The 21,857-nt window shown below is 36.1% G+C and overlaps 1 protein-coding gene across 1 annotated transcript in view; it reads left to right on the top strand.

The window, feature by feature from the left end:
• Window positions 1-21,857, top strand: part of LOC123751759 (putative neural-cadherin 2) — a 297,993-nt gene that overhangs the window by 226,622 nt on the left and 49,514 nt on the right. Inside the window, exon 19 of the mRNA XM_069339611.1 lies at window positions 7,240-7,340. Within this exon, the coding sequence (XP_069195712.1) occupies window positions 7,240-7,340 (101 nt within the window). The remainder of the gene's footprint in view (window positions 1-7,239; window positions 7,341-21,857) is intronic.

The following is a 21,857-nucleotide window of genomic DNA, read 5'->3' as shown; positions in this document are numbered from 1 at the left end:
TAGCCTCATTAAAGTACTCCAAAAACTTCTATATTCGCTTTCAACTGCGTTTCTTGGTTTGAATCTATTGAACATTCACCCTCTGATCCATTCAAAAGTAAGGGCCCCCAAATTGATACCGTAGTACTCTCGTAACACCCCGGGACAAATCATGCATTTTTGCTCATGCCATGAAAATACTCCAAAAACGTTTATATGCCTTTCACCATTGTATTTTTTGGTTTCCAACTATTGAACATTCATCCTCGGTACCTCTCATAAGTAGAGACCCCCTCCTTGAGGCCCTAGACTCATCTTAAAAGCTCGAGACAAATCGTGCAAAAACAGGTTAGGATAGGGCACCAGTTCCTCAGGTACACCATGGGTGGTGGTCCCCCAGGGACCCCAGGGGGGACCACCACCCCACCACCGCCAGCCAGCCAGGAGCGCGCTGACTGTGCCCTAACCTAACCACCTAAAACAAGAGGGATGGACGATCTGGCCCGCCAGGGTCAAGTCGGCATGGAAGTGCCCAACCGTTTCTGAAATTTTTTTACCTCAATCTGTCTCCTTATTCACTACTGTTGTCTTGCCTATATACTGGGTTTTTTGGAGCTTACAGTCCCCAAGTGGGCATTTGAAGGCATAGACGACGTTAGTCTCTTTTAAAGCGTTCTGTTTTGTTTCTGGAGAGTTTCTCATGAGTAGGCTGGCCGTTTTTCTGGTTTTATAGTAAATCGTCAGTTGTATCCTCTGATTTTTGTCTATAGGGATAACGTTTCTATTAACAATATCTTTCAGGACCCTTTCCTCCGTTTTTATAAAACGGAGGAAAGGGTCCTGAAAGGTATTGTTAATAGAAACGTTATCCCTACAGACAAAAATCAGAGGATACAACTGACGATTTACTATAAAACCAGAAAAACGGCCAGCCTACTCATGAGAAACTCTCCAGACACAAAACAGAACGCTTTAAAAGAGACTAACGTCGTCTATGCCTTCAAATGCCCACTTGGGGACTGTAAGCTCCAAAAAACCCAGTATATAGGCAAGACAACAACATCTCTTTCTAGGCGTTTAACGATGCATAAGCAACAGGGCTCCATTAAGGAACATATAATCTCTTCCCATAACCAAACCATCACCAGAGAAATCCTAGTAAACAACACAGAAATCATCGATAGATACAGCGATAGCAGGCGGCTTGACGTTTGCGAGGCACTACACATCAAGAAGTCAACACCAGCAATCAACAGCCAATTATTGCACAACTATATTCTACCCACCTCAAGACTCCGCTCCAATATAGAAGCATCAAGAAATATGGACCAATAGGCTTTCTACAAACACTTCTATTCAATACCCATTGTTTCTGTTCTGTCTTGTGTTGATACTTTTAATACCCTATTAATATCCCCTCTTGTTCTGTCTTGTGTTAATGCCACATCACCCCTCCCACCTCACTCAAATGTAGATATAAAATCAGAGATACGTAAGTTCTAATCAGTTGTGTATTTGTGAAGTCTTTGAAAATGTAATAAGTTTTACGAAACGCGCCCGTGTCGCGTCAGACTAGAAATAAAAATGAATTTTGGAGAAGTGATTTTTTATTTACCTCCAACAGTGAAGCGTAATGTACGAAAGATTGAGAAAATTCGTGTTAGAATTATTAATCTTACTTTTTCGGTCAAATTTAATAATATATATATATATATATATATATATATATATATATATATATATATATATATATATATATATATATATATATATATATATATATATATATATATATGTCGTACCTAGTAGCCAGAACGCACTTCTCAGCCTACTATGCAAGGCCCGATTTGCCTAATAAGCCAAGTTTTCATGAATTGTTTTTCGGCTACCTAACCTACCTAACCTAACCTAACCTAACTTTTTCGGCTACCTAACCTAACCTAACCAATAAAGATAAGTTAGGTTAGGTTAGGTAGGGATGGTTAGGTTCGGTCATATATCTAAGTTAATTTTAATTCCAATAAAAAAAAATTTACCTCATACATAAAGAAATGGGTAGCTTTATCATTTCATAAGAAAAAAATTAGAGAACATATATTATTTCAGGAAAACTTGGCTTATTAGGCAAATCGGGCCTTGCATAGTAGGCTGAGAAGTGCGTTCTGGCTACTAGGTACGACATATATATATATATATATATATATATATATATATATATATATATATATATATATATATATATATATATATATATATATATATATATATTTATATATATATTTATATATATATATATATATATATATATATATATATATATATTTATATATATATATATATATATATATATATATATATATATATATATATATATATATATATATATATTTATATATATATATATATATATTTATATATATATATATATATATATATATATATATATATATATATATATATATATATATATATATATATATATATATATATATATATATATATATACAACTTTAGAACACTTTCCCACCAGGAGACTCGAACCCTAGCCAGCACAGAAGCCTTCCAGCAACTGGCATAACAGGTACGCCTTAACCCTCTCCACCACCTGCTCAGACCCTTAAAAGAGATGGTAATTTCGGAGTATTTAAATACCACAAAGATCACCACCTCCCAAGAGCACTAGAGCAAGTGAGGGGTCATTTAGACGTTAATTTCATCAAGTCCCTGTTAATATGGGAAGACACAGTGTCTATGCTTAAGGCACAACTCTCCTAAACACGAGAGTCAAGTATACAACTTTAGAACACTTTCCCACCAGGAGACTCGAACCCTAGCCAGCACAGAAGCCTTCCAGCAACTGGCATAACAGGTACGCCTTAACCCTCTCCACCACCTGCTCAGACCCTTAAAAGAGATGGTAATTTCGGAGTATTTAAATACCACAAAGATCACCACCTCCCAAGAGCACTAGAGCAAGTGAGGGGTCATTTAGACGTTAATTTCATCAAGTCCCTGTTAATATGGGAAGACACAGTGTCTATGCTTAAGGCACAACTCTCCTAAACACGAGAGTCAAGTATACAACTTTAGAACACTTTCCCACCAGGAGACTCGAACCCTAGCCAGCACAGAAGCCTTCCAGCAACTGGCATAACAGGTACGCCTTAACCCTCTCCACCACCTGCTCAGACCCTTAAAAGAGATGGTAATTTCGGAGTATTTAAATACCACAAAGATCACCACCTCCCAAGAGCACTAGAGCAAGTGAGGGGTCATTTAGACGTTAATTTCATCAAGTCCCTGTTAATATGGGAAGACACAGTGTCTATGCTTAAGGCACAACTCTCCTAAACACGAGAGTCAAGTATACAACTTTAGAACACTTTCCCACCAGGAGACTCGAACCCTAGCCAGCACAGAAGCCTTCCAGCAACTGGCATAACAGGTACGCCTTAACCCTCTCCACCACCTGCTCAGACCCTTAAAAGAGATGGTAATTTCGGAGTATTTAAATACCACAAAGATCACCACCTCCCAAGAGCACTAGAGCAAGTGAGGGGTCATTTAGACGTTAATTTCATCAAGTCCCTGTTAATATGGGAAGACACAGTGTCTATGCTTAAGGCACAACTCTCCTAAACACGAGAGTCAAGTATACAACTTTAGAACACTTTCCCACCAGGAGACTCGAACCCTAGCCAGCACAGAAGCCTTCCAGCAACTGGCATAACAGGTACGCCTTAACCCTCTCCACCACCTGCTCAGACCCTTAAAAGAGATGGTAATTTCGGAGTATTTAAATACCACAAAGATCACCACCTCCCAAGAGCACTAGAGCAAGTGAGGGGTCATTTAGACGTTAATTTCATCAAGTCCCTGTTAATATGGGAAGACACAGTGTCTATGCTTAAGGCACAACTCTCCTAAACACGAGAGTCAAGTATACAACTTTAGAACACTTTCCCACCAGGAGACTCGAACCCTAGCCAGCACAGAAGCCTTCCAGCAACTGGCATAACAGGTACGCCTTAACCCTCTCCACCACCTGCTCAGACCCTTAAAAGAGATGGTAATTTCGGAGTATTTAAATACCACAAAGATCACCACCTCCCAAGAGCACTAGAGCACTACTTTAAATACTCCGAAATTACCATCTCTTTTAAGGGTCTGAGCAGGTGGTGGAGAGGGTTAAGGCGTACCTGTTATGCCAGTTGCTGGAAGGCTTCTGTGCTGGCTAGGGTTCGAGTCTCCTGGTGGGAAAGTGTTCTAAAGTTGTATACTTGACTCTCGTGTTTAGGAGAGTTGTGCCTTAAGCATAGACACTGTGTCTTCCCATATTAACAGGGACTTGATGAAATTAACGTCTAAATGACCCCTCACTTGCTCTAGTGCTCTTGGGAGGTGGTGATCTTTGTGGTATTTAAATACTCCGAAATTACCATCTCTTTTAAGGGTCTGAGCAGGTGGTGGAGAGGGTTAAGGCGTACCTGTTATGCCAGTTGCTGGAAGGCTACTGTGCTGGCTAGGGTTCGAGTCTCCTGGTGGGAAAGTGTTCTAAAGTTGTATACTTGACTCTCGTGTTTAGGAGAGTTGTGCCTTAAGCATCGACACTGTGTCTTCCCATATTAACAGGGACTTGATGAAATTAACGTCTAAATGACCCCTCACTTGCTCTAGTGCTCTTGGGAGGTGGTGATCTTTGTGGTATTTAAATACTCCGAAATTACCATCTCTTTTAAGGGTCTGAGCAGGTGGTGGAGAGGGTTAAGGCGTACCTGTTATGCCAGTTGCTGGAAGGCTTCTGTGCTGGCTAGGGTTCGAGTCTCCTGGTGGGAAAGTGTTCTAAAGTTGTATACTTGACTCTCGTGTTTAGGAGAGTTGTGCCTTATATATATATATATATATATACAACTTTAGAACACTTTCCCACCAGGAGACTCGAACCCTAGCCAGCACAGAAGCCTTCCAGCAACTGGCATAACAGGTACGCCTTAACCCGCTCCACCACCCGCTCAGACCCTTAAAAGAGATGATAATTTCGGAGTATTTAAATACCCCAAAGATCAACACCTCCCAAGAGCACCAGAGCAAGTGAGGGGTCATTTATACGTTAATTTCATCAAGTCCCTGTTAATAAAACCCTTCTTCCCATATATATATATATATATATATATATATATATATATATATATATATATATATATATATATATATATATATATATATATATATATATATATACATATATATATATATATACATATATATATATATCCCTTCTTCTCTGATATATATAAATATATATATATATATAAATATATATATATATATATATATATATATATATATATATATATATATATATATATATATGTATATATATATATATATATATATATATATATATATATGCACTAACTTGCCTAAAACACACAAGTGAAGTTTTATAACACTTTCCCATTAGGAGACTTGAACCCTAGCCAGCACAGAAGCCTCACAGCAACTGGCATAGCAGGTACGCCTTTAACCCACTGCACCAAACTTAGACCCTTAAAAGAGATGGTAATTTTGCGGTATTTAAACCCCCCAAAGATCACCACCTCCCAAGGGCAACTAGAGCTAGTGAGAGGTCACTCACATTCTTTCATCAAGTCCCTGTTAATATGGGAGAACACTGTGTCTGTGCTTAATGCACTAACTGGCCTAAAACACACAAGTGAAGTTTTACAATTAAATAAAAAAATCTAACAGAACTCCCAAAAACTTTGTTTTAATATATTCATATTATATAAAATATTTCTGATAATAATTTCGTTTTTATAATTTGATATATTTTAAGAGGTTACTTCTTGTAATCAAAATTTGCTTTTCGATTTAATTAATTTCGGCTCGATATTAATTCATCTTTACTTAATTTTTTTTTAAATATTTCCTTTTTATGTTTGTTTTGCTCATCGCAGCTTCCGTTTTCCATTTACGTCCCTTCGTTCTCTTCCTTACATGGTAATTGATGATGTCTCGAATTTGGTGATTATGGTTACTCTGTGATTTGTCTAGTGTTGTGATGTTCAGTTTTTTAGTCTGTCCTTTTTTGTATATCCTTTTCATTTCTTTAAGACTTCTAGTGGAGTAACAAACTTTATTCTTTTTTGTGTGTGTTAATGTATGAGATCTGTATACTGTCGCTGCTATGTGTGTTCATTACCTAAGTGTAGTTACAGGATGAGAGCTACGCTCGTGGTGTCCGATCTTCAAAGTACTGTCATATAACGCTTTGAAACTTCTGACGGTTTTGACCTCTGCAACTTTCACACTTAACTTATTCCAACCGTCTACCTCTCTGTTTGCAAAATATAACTTTCTAATATTTTTGGCCCCTTTGTTTCCTTAGCTTGAATCTGTCACCTCTTGTTCTTGAAGTTGGTGGTTTCAGGAATTCCTCTTTGTCAATTTGGCGTGTGTGTGAATGAAAGTTCAATTACATTCATATATTTAGCACTAGATGGAGTATCGGGCAATGACAGAGTCTCTCCCTCCTCGCCAAATCTTCAGCCTCTTCCGTCTGTCCCTTTCTTCCCCATCCCTCCTCTGCCTCCTCCCATTTTCCCTCTCTACTCTCCTTTACTCATTCCCTTCTTTTTCCTTGTCTTTCATATCTTCCCTTAATGCCTCCCGGCTCTCTTACCCAAAGCCTCCCTCATCTCATATTTACCCTATCTTCCCCCCTAACACTTATCTCCCTCTTTACTCTCTTCTTCCTTATCCCTCTTATCCCTGTCAACTGTCTCCTACCTATTCCCCCTTTCTTCCTTTTCCCATTTTACCCCTTCCCCACCTCATGTCTCTCTCTCTCTGGGAACATGGAATAAATTCACCCAGCACAAAATATAAGCACATCGTTTTGTTTATTTTGATACAACCTTGTCACAACGTTGTGGTTATGTTGGAGAACTATGTAGAAACCCAAAATACCTATTTGACTCCATACGAGTCGCTGGGAGTTGCAGGGAACCGATCTTATTAAAGGGGGACCTTGGGGCCAACCTCTACCAGCCCATGATAGTCGTGCACCTACCATCAATGAGTATTCAGAAGAGATGGCTGAGGTTAGCACCAGACATCTGCCGTGGAACATCACGCACATTCTCTTTTAGAGATATATTATATCAAATGATTTTAAGGAAGGAGGGAGTTGGGCTGGAGCCTGGCCGTGTGGGTGGAGAACTCTCGTCTACAAACAGGTGTGTGTTGTTCCAGCAGCTGGTGGACCTGGGCGGCGGCGTCCTCGGCCAGGGCAGTTACCCCGGGTGTCCTGCCGCAGACTGCCTCTCCAGTGGCCTCTACTGCGGCCTCCATGGCAGGTCAGTCCTCTATGTGTACATATCAAAGAGAGAGAGAGGGAGGAGATGGTAAGCTATAATATATGCTAGCATCTATAAACTTTTCCTTGTCTCCCTGCTCCTCTATTTATTTTTAAACTAGAACTAGGGTTCATAACGGCTGTAAAATGACTTACCCAGTGAAACTGCAAGCAAAAGCCTGCTCCTAGAGACTCATTTATTTAATGAGTGTACTCTGAACAAGGATAAGGATATCTCTCTCTCTATCTATCTATCTATCTCTCCTACGTAAACAATTATTACAAATAAATTTCATGATATTAATAGTAATAACAAAATAATGATAATAATAACAATAATAATGCGAAAATTATTTGAAGCAAAGCGGGATTTACCCACCGACCTAGTAGACACCAGCCGTGCGCCATACCCCTATGCCAAGACATGCTAAAAGCTATTCAGCCTGGGACCCTACTGAGTCCATCAGGAATTCAGGAGACACCGATCTGGTGCCCAAGCAGTTCTCATGAATAGTCCGCATGCGCTCTGGCGTGGGTAATGGCTTACTGAGCTAACACTACATGCAATTTTGCACACTAGAAACTACTATTTATATACCTGCAAATGAGGTCTCGTTATTTGTTTACCTGCCCATGAGGTCCCGTTATTTGTTTACCTGCCAATGTGTCCTTGCTCTCATGCTCCTGCCCTTGTGTCCTTTCTATTTGTATACCTGTTTATGATGCTTTGGGCTCTTTGTGACGCGGCCCATGGGTATGCTGGCCTATTTTATTACTAATTGTGTTATTTATTTATTGCACCAGAAAAATCGCAAGACACTGAGATACGCTTTAACTACAGTATGATGTGTGTCTGTGTGAGAACTGTATGCCTGGTACCGGGAGTTAGAGAGCTGATGTCTCAGCGAGATATTGAACTGGGAGAAAGGTGAATTGAATTGTACTAAATGAACGGTAATTGCAGATATCTCCAGTGTTAATCGAGTGTTAATGGTAATCGAATCGAATATAAAATGGTAATCAATTAGAATTATGATGGGGAAAAAAAATCGTACAATTTAACGAGACTCTATGGACATTCACCGCCAGATGTAACGGATATCTAAAAATTATCAATGCAGTTAAAAATGTTCCATTTGCTTGAAGTGGGCTAGAGAGAGTAATCCATATACAAGAAGAGTTACATGAAATTTCGAACAATGTGGATTTGTTCTGGAAATGATAGTGAATAGACTGGGTCTTTGTGTCGAAAAATAAAATTTTATATGAGTGAATTATCAAAAGGGGAAAGTTCTTAATATACCAGCTAAATATATATATATATATATATATATATATATATATATATGTCGTACCTAATAGCCAGAACTCACTTCTTGGCCTACTATGCAAGGCCCAATTTGCCTAATAAGCCAAGTTTTCATGAATTAATGTTTTTTCGACTACCTAACCTACCTAACCTAACCTAACCTAACTTTTTCCGCTACCTAACCCAACCTAACCTATAAAGATAGGTTAGGTTAGGTTAGGTAGGGTTGGTTAGGTTCGGTCATATATCTACGTTAATTTGAACTCTAATAAAAAAAAATTGACCTCATACATAATGAGATGGGTAGCTTTATCATTTCATAAGGAAAAAAATAGAAAAAATATAATAATTCAGGAAAACTTGGCTTATTAGGCAAATCGGGCCTTGCATAGTAGGCTGAGAAGTGCGTTCTGGCTACTAGGTACGACATATATATATATATATATATATATATATATATATATATATATATATATATATATATATATATATATATATTATATATATATATATATATATATATATATATATATATATATATATATATATATATATATATATATATATATATATATATATGTCGTACCTAGTAGCCAGAACGCACTTCTCAGCCTAATATGCAAGGCCCAATTTGCCTAATAAGCCAAGTTTTCATGAATTAATTGTTTTTCGACTACCTAACCTACCTAACCTAACCTAACTTTTTCGGCCACCTAACCTAACCTAACCTATAAAGATAGGTTAGGTTAGGTTAAGTAGGGTTGGTTAGGTTCGGTCATATATCTACGTAAATTTTAACTCCAATAACAAAAAATTGAACTCATACATAATGAAATGGGTAGCTTTATCATTTCATAAGAAAAAATTAGAGAAAATATATTAATTCATGAAAACTTGGCTTATCAGGCAAATCGGTCCTTGCATAGTAGGCTGAAAAGTGCGTTCTGGCTACTAGGTACGACATATATATATATATATATATATATATATATATATATATATATATATATATATATATATATATATATATATATATATATATATATATATATATATATATATATATTATATATATATATATATATATATATATATATTCATTCGCATATAGTCCTGGGGACCATTCAGGCTTGTTCGCATATATATATATATATATATATATATATATATATATATATATATATATATATATATATATATATATATATATATATATATATATATATATATGTCGTACCTAGTAGCCAGAACGCACTTCTCAGCCTACTATTCAAGGCCCGATTTGCCTAATAAGCCAAGTTTTCCTGAATTAATATATTTACTATAATTTTTTTCTTATGAAATGATAAAGCAACCCTTTTCTCTATGTATGAGGTCAATTTTTTTTTATTGGAGTTAAAATTAACGTAGATATATGACCGAACCTAACCAACCCTACCTAACCTAACCTAACCTATATTTATAGGTAAGGTTAGGTTAGGTAGCCAAAAAAAGCTAGGTTAGGTTAGGTTAGGTAGGTTAGGTAGACGAAAAAACATTAATTCATGAAAACTTGGCTTATTAGGCAAATCGGGTCTTGAATAGTAGGCTGAGAAGTGCGTTCTGGCTATTAGGTACGACATATATATATATATATATATATATATATATATATATATATATATATATATATGTCGTACCTAGTAGCCAGAACTCACTTTTCAGCCTACAATGCAAGGCCCGATTTGCCTAATAAGCCAAGTTTTCATGAATTAATATATTTTCTCTAATTTTTTTCTTATGAAATGATAAAGCAACCCATTTCATTATGTAAGAGGTCAATTTTTTTTTATTGGAGTTAAAATTAACGTAGAAATATGACCGAACCTAACCAACCCTACCTAACCTAACCTAACCTATCTTGATAGGTTAGGTTCGATTAGGTAGCCGAAAAAGTTAGGTTAGGTTAGGTTAGGTAGGTTAGGTAGTCGAAAAGCAATTAATTCATGAAAACTTGGCTTATTAGGCAAATCGGGCCTTGCATAGTAGGCTCAGAAGTGAGTTCTGGCTACTAGGTACGACATATATATATATATATATATATATATATGTATATATATATATATATATGTATATATATATATATATATATATATATATATATATATATATATATATATATATATATATATATATATATATGTCGTACCTAATAGCCAGAACGCACTTCTCAGCCTACTATGCAAGGCCCGATTTGCCTAATAAGCCAAGTTTTCCTGAATTAATATATTTTCTCTAATTTTTTTCTTATGAAATGATAAAGCTACCCATTTCACTGTGTATGAGGTCAATATATTTTTATTGGAGTTAAAATTAACGTAGATATATGACCGAACCTAACCAACCCTACCTAACCTAACCTAACCTATCTTTATAGGTTAGGTCAGGTTAGGTATCTGAAAAAGTTAGGTTAGGTTAGGTTAGGTAAGTTAGGTAGTCGAAAAACAATTAATTCATGAAAACTTGGCTTATTAGGCAAATCAGGCCTTGCAAAGTAGGCTGAGAAGTGCGTTCTGGCTACTAGGTACGACATATATATATATATATATATATATATATATATATATATATATATATATATATATATATATATATATATATATATATATATATATATATATGTCGTACCTAATAGCCAGAACGCACTTCTCAGCCTACTATTCAAGGCCCGATTTGCCTAATAAGCCAAGTTTTCATGAATTAATGTTTTTTCGTCTACCTAACCTACCTAACCTAACCTAACCTAGCTTTTTTTGGCTACCTAACCTAACCTTACCTATAAATATAGGTTAGGTTAGGTTAGGTAGGGTTGGTTAGGTTCGGTCATATATCTACGTTAATTTTAACTCCAATAAAAAAAAATTGACCTCATACATAGAGAAAAGGGTTGCTTTATCATTTCATAAGAAAAAAATTATAGTAAATATATTAATTCATGAAAACTTGGCTTATTAGGCAAATCGGGCCTTGAATAGTAGGCTGAGAAGTGAGTTCTGGCTACTAGGTACGACATATATATATATATATATATATATATATATATATATATATATATATATATATATATTATTAAATATGACCGAAAAAGTAAGATTAATAATTCTAACACGAATTTTCTCAATCTTTCGTACATTTCTTTTCACTGTTGGTGGTAATTCAAAAATCAATTCTCCAAAATTCATTTTTATTTCTAGTCTGACGCGACACTTGAGCGCGGTTCGTAAAACTTATTACATTTTCAAAGACTTTAGTTTAAACATACACAACTGAATAGAACTTACACATCTCCGATTTGTTTATATCTACATTTGAGTGAGGTGGATGGGGTGAGGTGGTATTTAATAATAAGGTATTAATTTCATCAACACAAGACAGAACACGAAACAATGGGTATTGAATAGAAGTGATTGTAGAAAGCCTATTGGTCCATATTTCTTGATGCTTCTATATTGGAGCGGAGTCCTGAGGTGGGTAGAATATAGTTGTGCATTAATTGGCTGTTGATTGCTGGTGTTGACTTCTTGATGTGTAGTGCCTCGCAAACGTCAAGCCGCCTGCTATCGCTGTATCTATCGATGATTTCTGTGTTGTTTACTAGGATTTCTCTGGCGATGGTTTGGTTGTGGGAAGAGATTATATGTTCCTTAATGGAGCCCTGTTGCTTATGCATCGTTAAACGCCTTGAAAAAGATGTTGTTGTCTTGCCTATATACTGGGTTTTTTGGAGCTTACAGTCCCCAAGAGGGCATTTGAAGGCATAGACGACGTTGGTCTCTTTTAAAGCGTTCTGTTTGTGTCTGGAGAGTTTCTCATGAGTAGGCTGGCCGTTTTTCTGGTTTTATAGTAAATCGTCAGTTGTATCCTCTGATTTTTGTCTGTAGGGATAACGTTTCTATTAACAATATCTTTCAGGACCCTTTCCTCCGTTTTATGAGCTGTGGAAAAGAAGTTCCTGTAAAATAGTCTAATAGGGGGTATAGGTGTTGTGTTGGTTGTCTCTTCAGAGGTTGCATGGCGTTTCACTTTCCTTCTTATGATGTCTTCGACGAAACCATTGGAGAAGCCGTTGTTGACTAGGACCTGCCTTACCCTACAGAGTTCTTCGTCGACTTGCTTCCATTCTGAGCTGTGGCTGAGAGCACGGTCGACATATGCGTTAACAACACTCCTCTTGTACCTATCTGGGCAGTCGCTTTTGGCATTTAGGCACATTCCTATGTTCGTTTCCTTAGTGTAGACTGCAGTGTGGAAACCTCCGCTCTTTTCCGTGACTGTTACATCTAGAAAGGGCAGCTTCCCATCCTTTTCCATCTTGTAAGTGAAACGCAGCACGGAACTCCACTCAAATGCCTCCTTCAGCTCCTGCAGATGTCTGACATCAGGTACCTGTGTAAAAATGTCGTCAACATACCTGCAGTATATGGCCGGTTTCAAGTTCATGTCGACTAAGGCTTTTTACTCGTCGTTTTTGCTATATATATATATGTATATATATATATATATATATATATATATATATATATATATATATATATATATATATATATATATATATATATATATATATATATATATATGTCGTACCTAGTAGCCAGAATGCACTTCTCAGCCTACTATGCAAGACCCGATTTGCCTATTAAGCCAAGTTTTTCTGAATTAATATATTTTCTCTAATTTTTTTCTTATGAAATGATAAAGCTACCCATTTCATTATGTTTGAGGTAATTTTTTTTTATTGGAGTTAAAATTAACGTAGATATGTGACCGAACCTAACCAACCCTACCTAACCTAACCTAACCTATCTTTATAGGTTAGGTCAGGTTAGGTATCTGAAAAAGTTAGGTTAGGTAAGTTAGGTAGTCGAAAAACAATTAATTCATGAAAACTTGGCTTATTAGGCAAATCAGGCCTTGCATAGTAGGCTGAGAAGTGCATTCTGGCTACTAGGTACGACATATATATATATATATATATATGCGAACAAGCCTGAATGGTCCCCAGGACAATATGCAACTGAAAACTCACACCCCAGAAGTGACTCGAACCCATACTCCCAGATGCCACGCAACTGGTATGTACAAGACGCCTTAATCCACTTGACCATCACGACCGGACATAATGAGGTGATAGCCGAGGCTATTTGAACCACCTCCACATTAATTGGAATTTATATATATATATATATATATATATATATATATATATATATATATATATATATATATATATATATATATATATATATATATATATATATATATATATATATATATATATATATATATATATATATATATATATATATATATATATATATTATTAAATATGACCGAAAAAGTAAGATTAATAATTCTAACACGAATTTTCTCAATCTTTCGTACATTTCTTTTCACTGTTGGTGGTAATTCAAAAATCAATTCTCCAAAATTCATTTTTATTTCTAGTCTGACGCGACACTTGAGCGCGGTTCGTAAAACTTATTACATTTTCAAAGACTTTAGTTTAAACATACACAACTGAATAGAAATTACACATCTCTGATTTGTTTATATCTACATTTGATTGAGGTGGATGGGGTGAGGTGGTATTTAATAATAAGGTATTAATTTCATCAACACAAGACAGAACACGAAACAATGGGTATTGAATAGAAGTGATTGTAGAAAGCCTATTGGTCCATATTTCTTAATGCTTTTATATTGGAGCGGAGTCCTGAGGTGGGTAGAATATAGTTGTGCATTAATTGGCTGTTGATTGCTGGTGTTGACTTCTTGATGTGTAGTGCCTCGCAAACGTCAAGCCGCCTGCTATCGCTGAATCTATCGATGATTTCTGTGTTGTTTACTAGGATTTCTCTGACGATGGTTTGGTTGTGGGAAGAGATTATATGTTCCTTAATGGAGCCCTGTTGCTTATGCATCGTTAAACGCCTTGAAAGAGATGTTGTTGTCTTGCCTATATACTGGGTTTTTTGAAGCTTACAGTCCCCAAGAGGGCATTTGAAGGCATAGACGACGTTGGTCTCTTTTAAAGCGTTCTGTTTGTGTCTGGAGAGTTTCTCATAAGTAGGCTGGCCGTTTTTCTGGTTTTATAGTAAATCGTCAGTTGTATCCTCTGATTTTTGTCTGTAGGGATAACGTTTCTATTAACAATATCTTTCAGGACCCTTTCCTCCGTTTTATGAGCTGTGGAAAAGAAGTTCCTGTAAAATAGTCTAATAGGGGGTATAGGTGTTGTGTTGGTTGTCTCTTCAGAGGTTGCATGGCGTTTCACTTTCCTTCTTATGATGTCTTCGACGAAACCATTGGAGAAGCCGTTGTTGACTAGGACCTGCCTTACCCTACAGAGTTCTTCGTCGACTTGCTTCCATTCTGAGCTGTGGCTGAGAGCACGGTCGACATATTCGTTAACAACACTCCTCTTGTACCTATCTGGGCAGTCGCTTTTGGCATTTAGGCACATTCCTATGTTCGTTTCCTTAGTGTAGACTGCAGTGTGGAAACCTCCGCTCTTTTCCATGACTGTTACATCTAGAAAGGGCAGCTTCCCATCCTTTTCCATCTTGTAAGTGAAACGCAGCACGGAACTCCGCTCAAATGCCTCCTTCAGCTCCTGCAGATGTCTGACATCAGGTACCTGTGTAAAAATGTCGTCAACATACCTGCAGTATATGGCCGGTTTCAAGTTCATGTCGACTAAGGCTTTTTACTCGTCGTTTTTGCTATATATATATATGTATATTGTGACGGTGTTCCCCCCCTTGTAATTCTCCCACGCCTGCAGTAAGAGTCATGTCTACTTTTCCCAAGCGTTCTCTACGTTGCAGGCTACAATTTGGTATATGGGAGAGAGTGAAGTGTTCTCGGAGAGCCGAGAAATTTGTGAAATAGTAATATTTTCGCCTGTGGTATAGGCCCTTTAGGGAGCCAAGATGGCGCTGGCCTCACTGATCTCCCGCCAAAACCGTGTGACGTCAGTGGCACCGGATTGGTCACCGACAGCAAGGTGGCACCGGGAGCCAATGAAAACTTCCCATAGTAAAAGTGACGTCACGAAGGAAGGGGGTCCGGCCAGCGCGCCAAGCTGGCGCCAGCAGTCAGACACGACACGTCATGGAGGTCGGACGTGCGACGGATGGTCTTGTCAGTAGGACAGTTGTACCTCGCTCCCGTGGATTTACGCTTCACCTGAAGTCCGCCAGTACTCTGAGAAGTCTTCCCTAGTTCATGTGTTGAACCAGAAGAGGGAATTGACGGTTATTTGAGCAACAAGTGCTCCAGTCAGGTACTGTGCCAGTAGCAGTGAAGCCGTGCAGTGACGTACGTGACGTCTGTGGCAATTCACCAGTTCGTGACAGCGTAGTGGCAGACAGAGCCACTGGGTAGCTGAGGAAGAGAGGACTATTTGGGGAAACCGGACGACTGTAGCTGAGACGTAGGCGACAGCCGTTGCTGGGAGAAGACGACGGCCAGGAGACCGACTCCAACCTTCAAGAAGTTAAGAAGGAGGACGGACCTGCAGTGAGGAGGCACGGAGACGACGCGCTAAACGGTGGGACGACGAGAGGCTCTGGTAGGACATGACGACGTGTAGTGTGGGGGCGTTCCCGACACGAGGACCAGGAGCTACATCTCGACTCTCATCGGAGGATAGGGTGAAGTAGGTGTTTCTAGTTCCCTCCCCATTCCCCTTTAGTTAGCTATATTATTCGGCTACATTTTCTAGCCTGAGGATTTTATATGTCGTGAGCAAGTCTCACCCATGTCACGGTAAAGCACCAGTGTGCTAGACAGTACTATCAAGAGTACTTGTAATATTCATGTTGATTATTGGTGTGTACAGGCACCAGGAACCAGTGATAAATTTACTGTGTTGTGTATATCTTTCTATAGATTTTGATATGAACATATAGTGGTAAATTATATATAAGATTATGTCAGTATTTGGAGGTTAGGCTATGTGCCCAGAAACTATTTATTTTCCATGTATTGATGATTGATTTATATACCATATACATGTCTATGTTCATTCAGTGAATAATCATTTGTGAGTACAGTGAATTATTGCGTTATCGCCCACGAGAGAAAGTATTGAAAACTCCAGTGTTAATATTTCATAATATATGGTTGAGTGAAGACCAATGTAAAGCCATTACAGTGAATCATTATAGCATTGATTGTAGAAAAGACTGTTTGAGCCTGAGTACAGTGTAACTGAGTAATACGGTTTATTTGTGCCAATATCGAGTGTGCGAGTTTCTAGTAATATTGGAAAGTTTAAAGAAACAGCGCGCGTGAATCTAGAAAACAAGCAAATTTCGCGTGGAGAGACCATTGCGATCAGCTGTTCTTGACACTTGATGAGGAGGGGGAGAGTGCTGCCCTCTAGTGATCGCATAATATCCGTGGGAATTACCGGCCGAGTCAGGATCAGTTGATTTATAGATTATTGTGTGGCCTTGTGACATCTTTCATACATTTTAAGTAAAATACAAAACTCTTTGTGTTTTTATCATCCCCTCCATTGATCTTGTGGCTATACTATACCTGTAAGCATAGAGTGATAACAATAAGTACCTGCCTGATTCCTGATCTTTGAGTGTGACCTTGCCAAGGCTACCACTGAATACACCAGTCCACTGATGGTGTTACTGGCCACCTTAAACACCAGTTGGCGATCTTGTGGATAACCGTAGAGCCCTATTGTTGGGGAGGGCACAGGACAGTCGATGTGCACGAGTCGTGTTCTCACTCATTCTTAATTAGAGGCCGTTAAGATTGACTGGGAGACTCTCCTGGCGTGCAGTGGCGCCGTGAGGATCAAAGGGAAGACCCGCAGGGCTACGGTGAGTTACCTTGAGCATAACTATTGCTCACCCCAGAGTAAGGGTAGAGAATAATAGAGAGGTGAAACCCCAACAATATATATATATATATATATATATATATATATATATATATATATATATATATATATATATATATATATATATGTCGTACCTAATAGCCAGAACGCACTTCTCAGCCTACTATTCAAGGCCCGATTTGCCTAATAAGCCAAGTTTTCATGAATTAATGTTTTTTCGTCTACCTAACCTACCTAACCTAACCTAACCTAGCTTTTTTTGGCTACCTAACCTAACCTTACCTATAAATATAGGTTAGGTTAGGTTAGGTAGGGTTGGTTAGGTTCGGTCATATATCTACGTTAATTTTAACTCCAATAAAAAAAAAATTGACCTCATACATAGAGAAAAGGGTTGCTTTATCATTTCATAAGAAAAAAATTATAGTAAATATAATAATTCAGGAAAACTTGGCTTATTAGGCAAATCGGGCCTTGAATAGTAGGCTGAGAAGTGAGTTCTGGCTACTAGGTACGACATATATAAATATATATATATATAAATATATATATATATATATATATATATATATATATATATATATATAAATATATATATATATATATATATATATATATATATATATATATATATATATATATATATATATATATATATATATATGTCGTACCTAGTAGCCAGAATGCACTTCTCAGCCTACTATGCAAGACCCGATTTGCCTAATAAGCCAAGTTTTTCTGAATTAATATATTTTCTCTAATTTTTTTCTTATGAAATGATAAAGCTACCCATTTCATTATGTATGAGGTAATTTTTTTTATTGGAGTTAAAATTAACGTAGATATGTGACCGAACCTAACCAACCCTACCTAACCTAACCTAACCTATCTCTATAGGTTAGGTTAGGTTAGGTAACCGAAAAAGTTAGGTTAGGTTGGGTTAGGTAGGTTAGGTAGTCGAAAAACAATTAATTCATGAAAACTTGGCTTATTAGGCAAATCGGGCCTTGCATAGTAGGCTGAGAAGTGCGTTCTGGCTACTAGGTACGACATATATATATATATATATATATATATATATATATATATATATATATATATATATATATATATATATATATATATATATATATATATATATATATATATATATCATTTCATAAGAAAAAAATAGAGAAAATATATTAATTTTATATAAATTATATAAATAAATTTTATATAAAATTATATAAATTATATAATTTATATAAATATATTAATTATATATAATATATTATATATATATATATATATATATATATATATATATATATATATATATATATATATATATATATATATATATGTCGTACCTAGTAGCCAGAACTCACTTTTTGGCCTACTATTCAAGGCCCGATTTGCCTTATAAGCCAAGTTTTCCTGAATTAATATATTTTTCTAATTTTTTTCTTATGAAATGATAAAGCTACCCATTTCATTATGTATGAGGTCAATTTTTTTTATTGGAGTTAAAATTAACGTAGATATATGACCGAACCTAACCAACCCTACCTAACCTAACCTAACCTATATTTATAGGTAAGGTTAGGTTAGGTAGCCAAAAAAAGCTAGGTTAGGTTAGGTTAGGTAGGTTAGGAAGACGAAAAAACATTAATTCATGAAAACTTGGCTTATTAGGCAAATCGGGCCTTGAATAGTAGGCTGAGAAGTGCGTTCTGGCTATTAGGTACGACATATATATATATATATATATATATATATATATATGTCGTACCTAGTAGCCAGAACGCACTTCTCAGCCTACTATGCAAGGCCCGATTTGCCTAATAAGCCAAGTTTTCATGAATTAATTGTTTTTGACTACCTAACCTACCTAACCTAACCTAACTTAACTTTTTCGGCTACCTAACCTAACCTAACCTATAAAGATAGGCTAGGTTAGGTTAGGTAGGGTTGGTTAGGTTCGGTCATATTATCTACGTTAATTTTAACTCCAATTAAAAAAAATTGACCTCATACATAATGAAATGGGTAGTTTTATCATTTCATAAGAAAAAAATTAGATAAAATATATTAAGTCAGGAAAACTTGGCTTATTAGGCAAATCGGGCCTTGCATAGTAGGCTGAGAAGGGCGTTCTGGCTACTAGGTACGACATATATATATATATATGTCGTACCTAGTAGCCAGAACGTCGTACTCGGCCTGCTATGCAAGGCCCGATTTGCCTAATAAGCCAAGTTTTCATGAATTAATATATTTTCTCTATTTTTTTCTTATGAAATGATAAAGCTACCCATTTCATTATGTATGAGGTCAATTTTTTTTTTATCGGAGTTAAAATTAACGTAGATATATGACCGAACCTAACCAACCCTACCTAACCTAACCTAACCTATCTTTATAGGTTAGGTTAGGTTAGGTAGCCGAAAAAGTTAGGTTAGGTTAGGTTAGGTAGGTTAGGTAGTCGAAAAACAAATAATTCATGAAAACTTGGCTTATTAGGCAAATCGAGCCTTGCATAGTAGGCTGAGAAGTGCGTTCTGGCTACTAGGTACGACATATATATATATATATATATATATATATATATATATATATATATATATATGTCGTACCTAGTAGCCAGAACTCACTTCTCAGCCTACTATTCAAGGCCCGATTTGCCTAATAAGCCAAGTTTTCCTGAATTAATATATTTACTATAATTTTTTTCTTATGAAATGATAAAGCAACCCTTTTCTCTATGTATGAGGTCAATTTTTTTTTATTGGAGTTAAAATTAACGTAGATATGTGCCCAAACCTAACCAACCCTACCTAACCTAACCTAACCTATATTTATAGGTAAGGTTAGGTTTGGTAGCCAAAAAAAGCTAGGTTAGGTTAGGTTAGGTAGGTTAGGTAGACGAAAAAACATTAATTCATGAAAACTTGGCTTATTAGGCAAATCGGGCCTTGAATAGTAGGCTGAGAAGGGCGTTCTGGCTATTAGGTACGACATATATATATATATATATATATATATATATATATATATATATATATATATATATATATATATATATATATATATATATATATATATATATATATATATATATATATATATATATATATATATATATATGTCGTACCTAGTAGCCAGAACTCACTTCTCAGCCTACTATTCAAGGCCCGATTTGCCTAATAAGCCAAGTTTTCCTGAATTAATATATTTACTATAATTTTTTTCTTATGAAATGATAAAGCAACCCTTTTCTCTATGTATGAGGTCAATTTTTTTTTATTGGAGTTAAAATTAACGTAGATATATGACCGAACCTAACCAACCCTACCTAACCTAACCTAACCTATATTTATAGGTAAGGTTAGGTTAGGTAGCCAAAAAAAGCTAGGTTAGGTTAGGTTAGGTAGGTTAGGTAGACGAAAAAATATTAATTCATGAAAACTTGGCTTATTAGGCAAATCGGGCCTTGAATAGTAGGCTGAGAAGTGCGTTCTGGCTATTAGGTACGACATATATATATATATATATATATATATATATATATATATGTCGTACCTAGTAGCCAGAACTCACTTCTGAGCCTACTATGCAAGGCCCGATTTGCCTAATAAGCCAAGTTTTCATGAATTAATTGCTTTTCGACTACCTAACCTACTTAACCTAACCTAACCTAACTTTTTCGGCTACCTAACCAAACCTAACCTATAAAGATAGGTTAGGTTAGGTTAGGTAGGGTTGGTTAGGTTCGGTCATATATCTACGTTAATTTTAACTCCAATAAAAAAAAATTGACCTCATACATAATGAAATGGGTAGCTTTATCATTTCATAAGAAAGAAATTAGAGAAAATATATTAATTCATGAAAACTTGGCTTATTAGGCAAATCGGGCCTTGCATTGTAGGCTGAAAAGTGAGTTCTGGCTACTAGGTACGACATATATATATATATATATATATATATATATATATATATATATATAAGGCACAACTCTCCTAACACGAGAATGAAGTATACAACTTTCGAACTTTCGAGGTTCGAGTCTCCTGGTTCTAAAGTTGTATATATATATATATATATATATATATATATATATATATATATGTCGTACCTAGTAGCCAGAACTCACTTCTCAGCCTACTATTCAAGGCCCGATTTGCCTAATAAGCCAAGTTTTCCTGAATTAATATATTTACTATAATTTTTTTCTTATGAAATGATAAAGCAACCCTTTTCTCTATGTATGAGGTCAATTTTTTTTTATTGGAGTTAAAATTAACGTAGATATATGACCG

This window comes from Procambarus clarkii, chromosome 42 (genome assembly GCF_040958095.1).
Source record: "Procambarus clarkii isolate CNS0578487 chromosome 42, FALCON_Pclarkii_2.0, whole genome shotgun sequence".
Taxonomy (NCBI): domain Eukaryota; kingdom Metazoa; phylum Arthropoda; class Malacostraca; order Decapoda; family Cambaridae; genus Procambarus; species Procambarus clarkii.
Note: the sequence above shows the minus strand (reverse complement) of the source record. Positions and strands in the feature narration are given on the sequence as shown.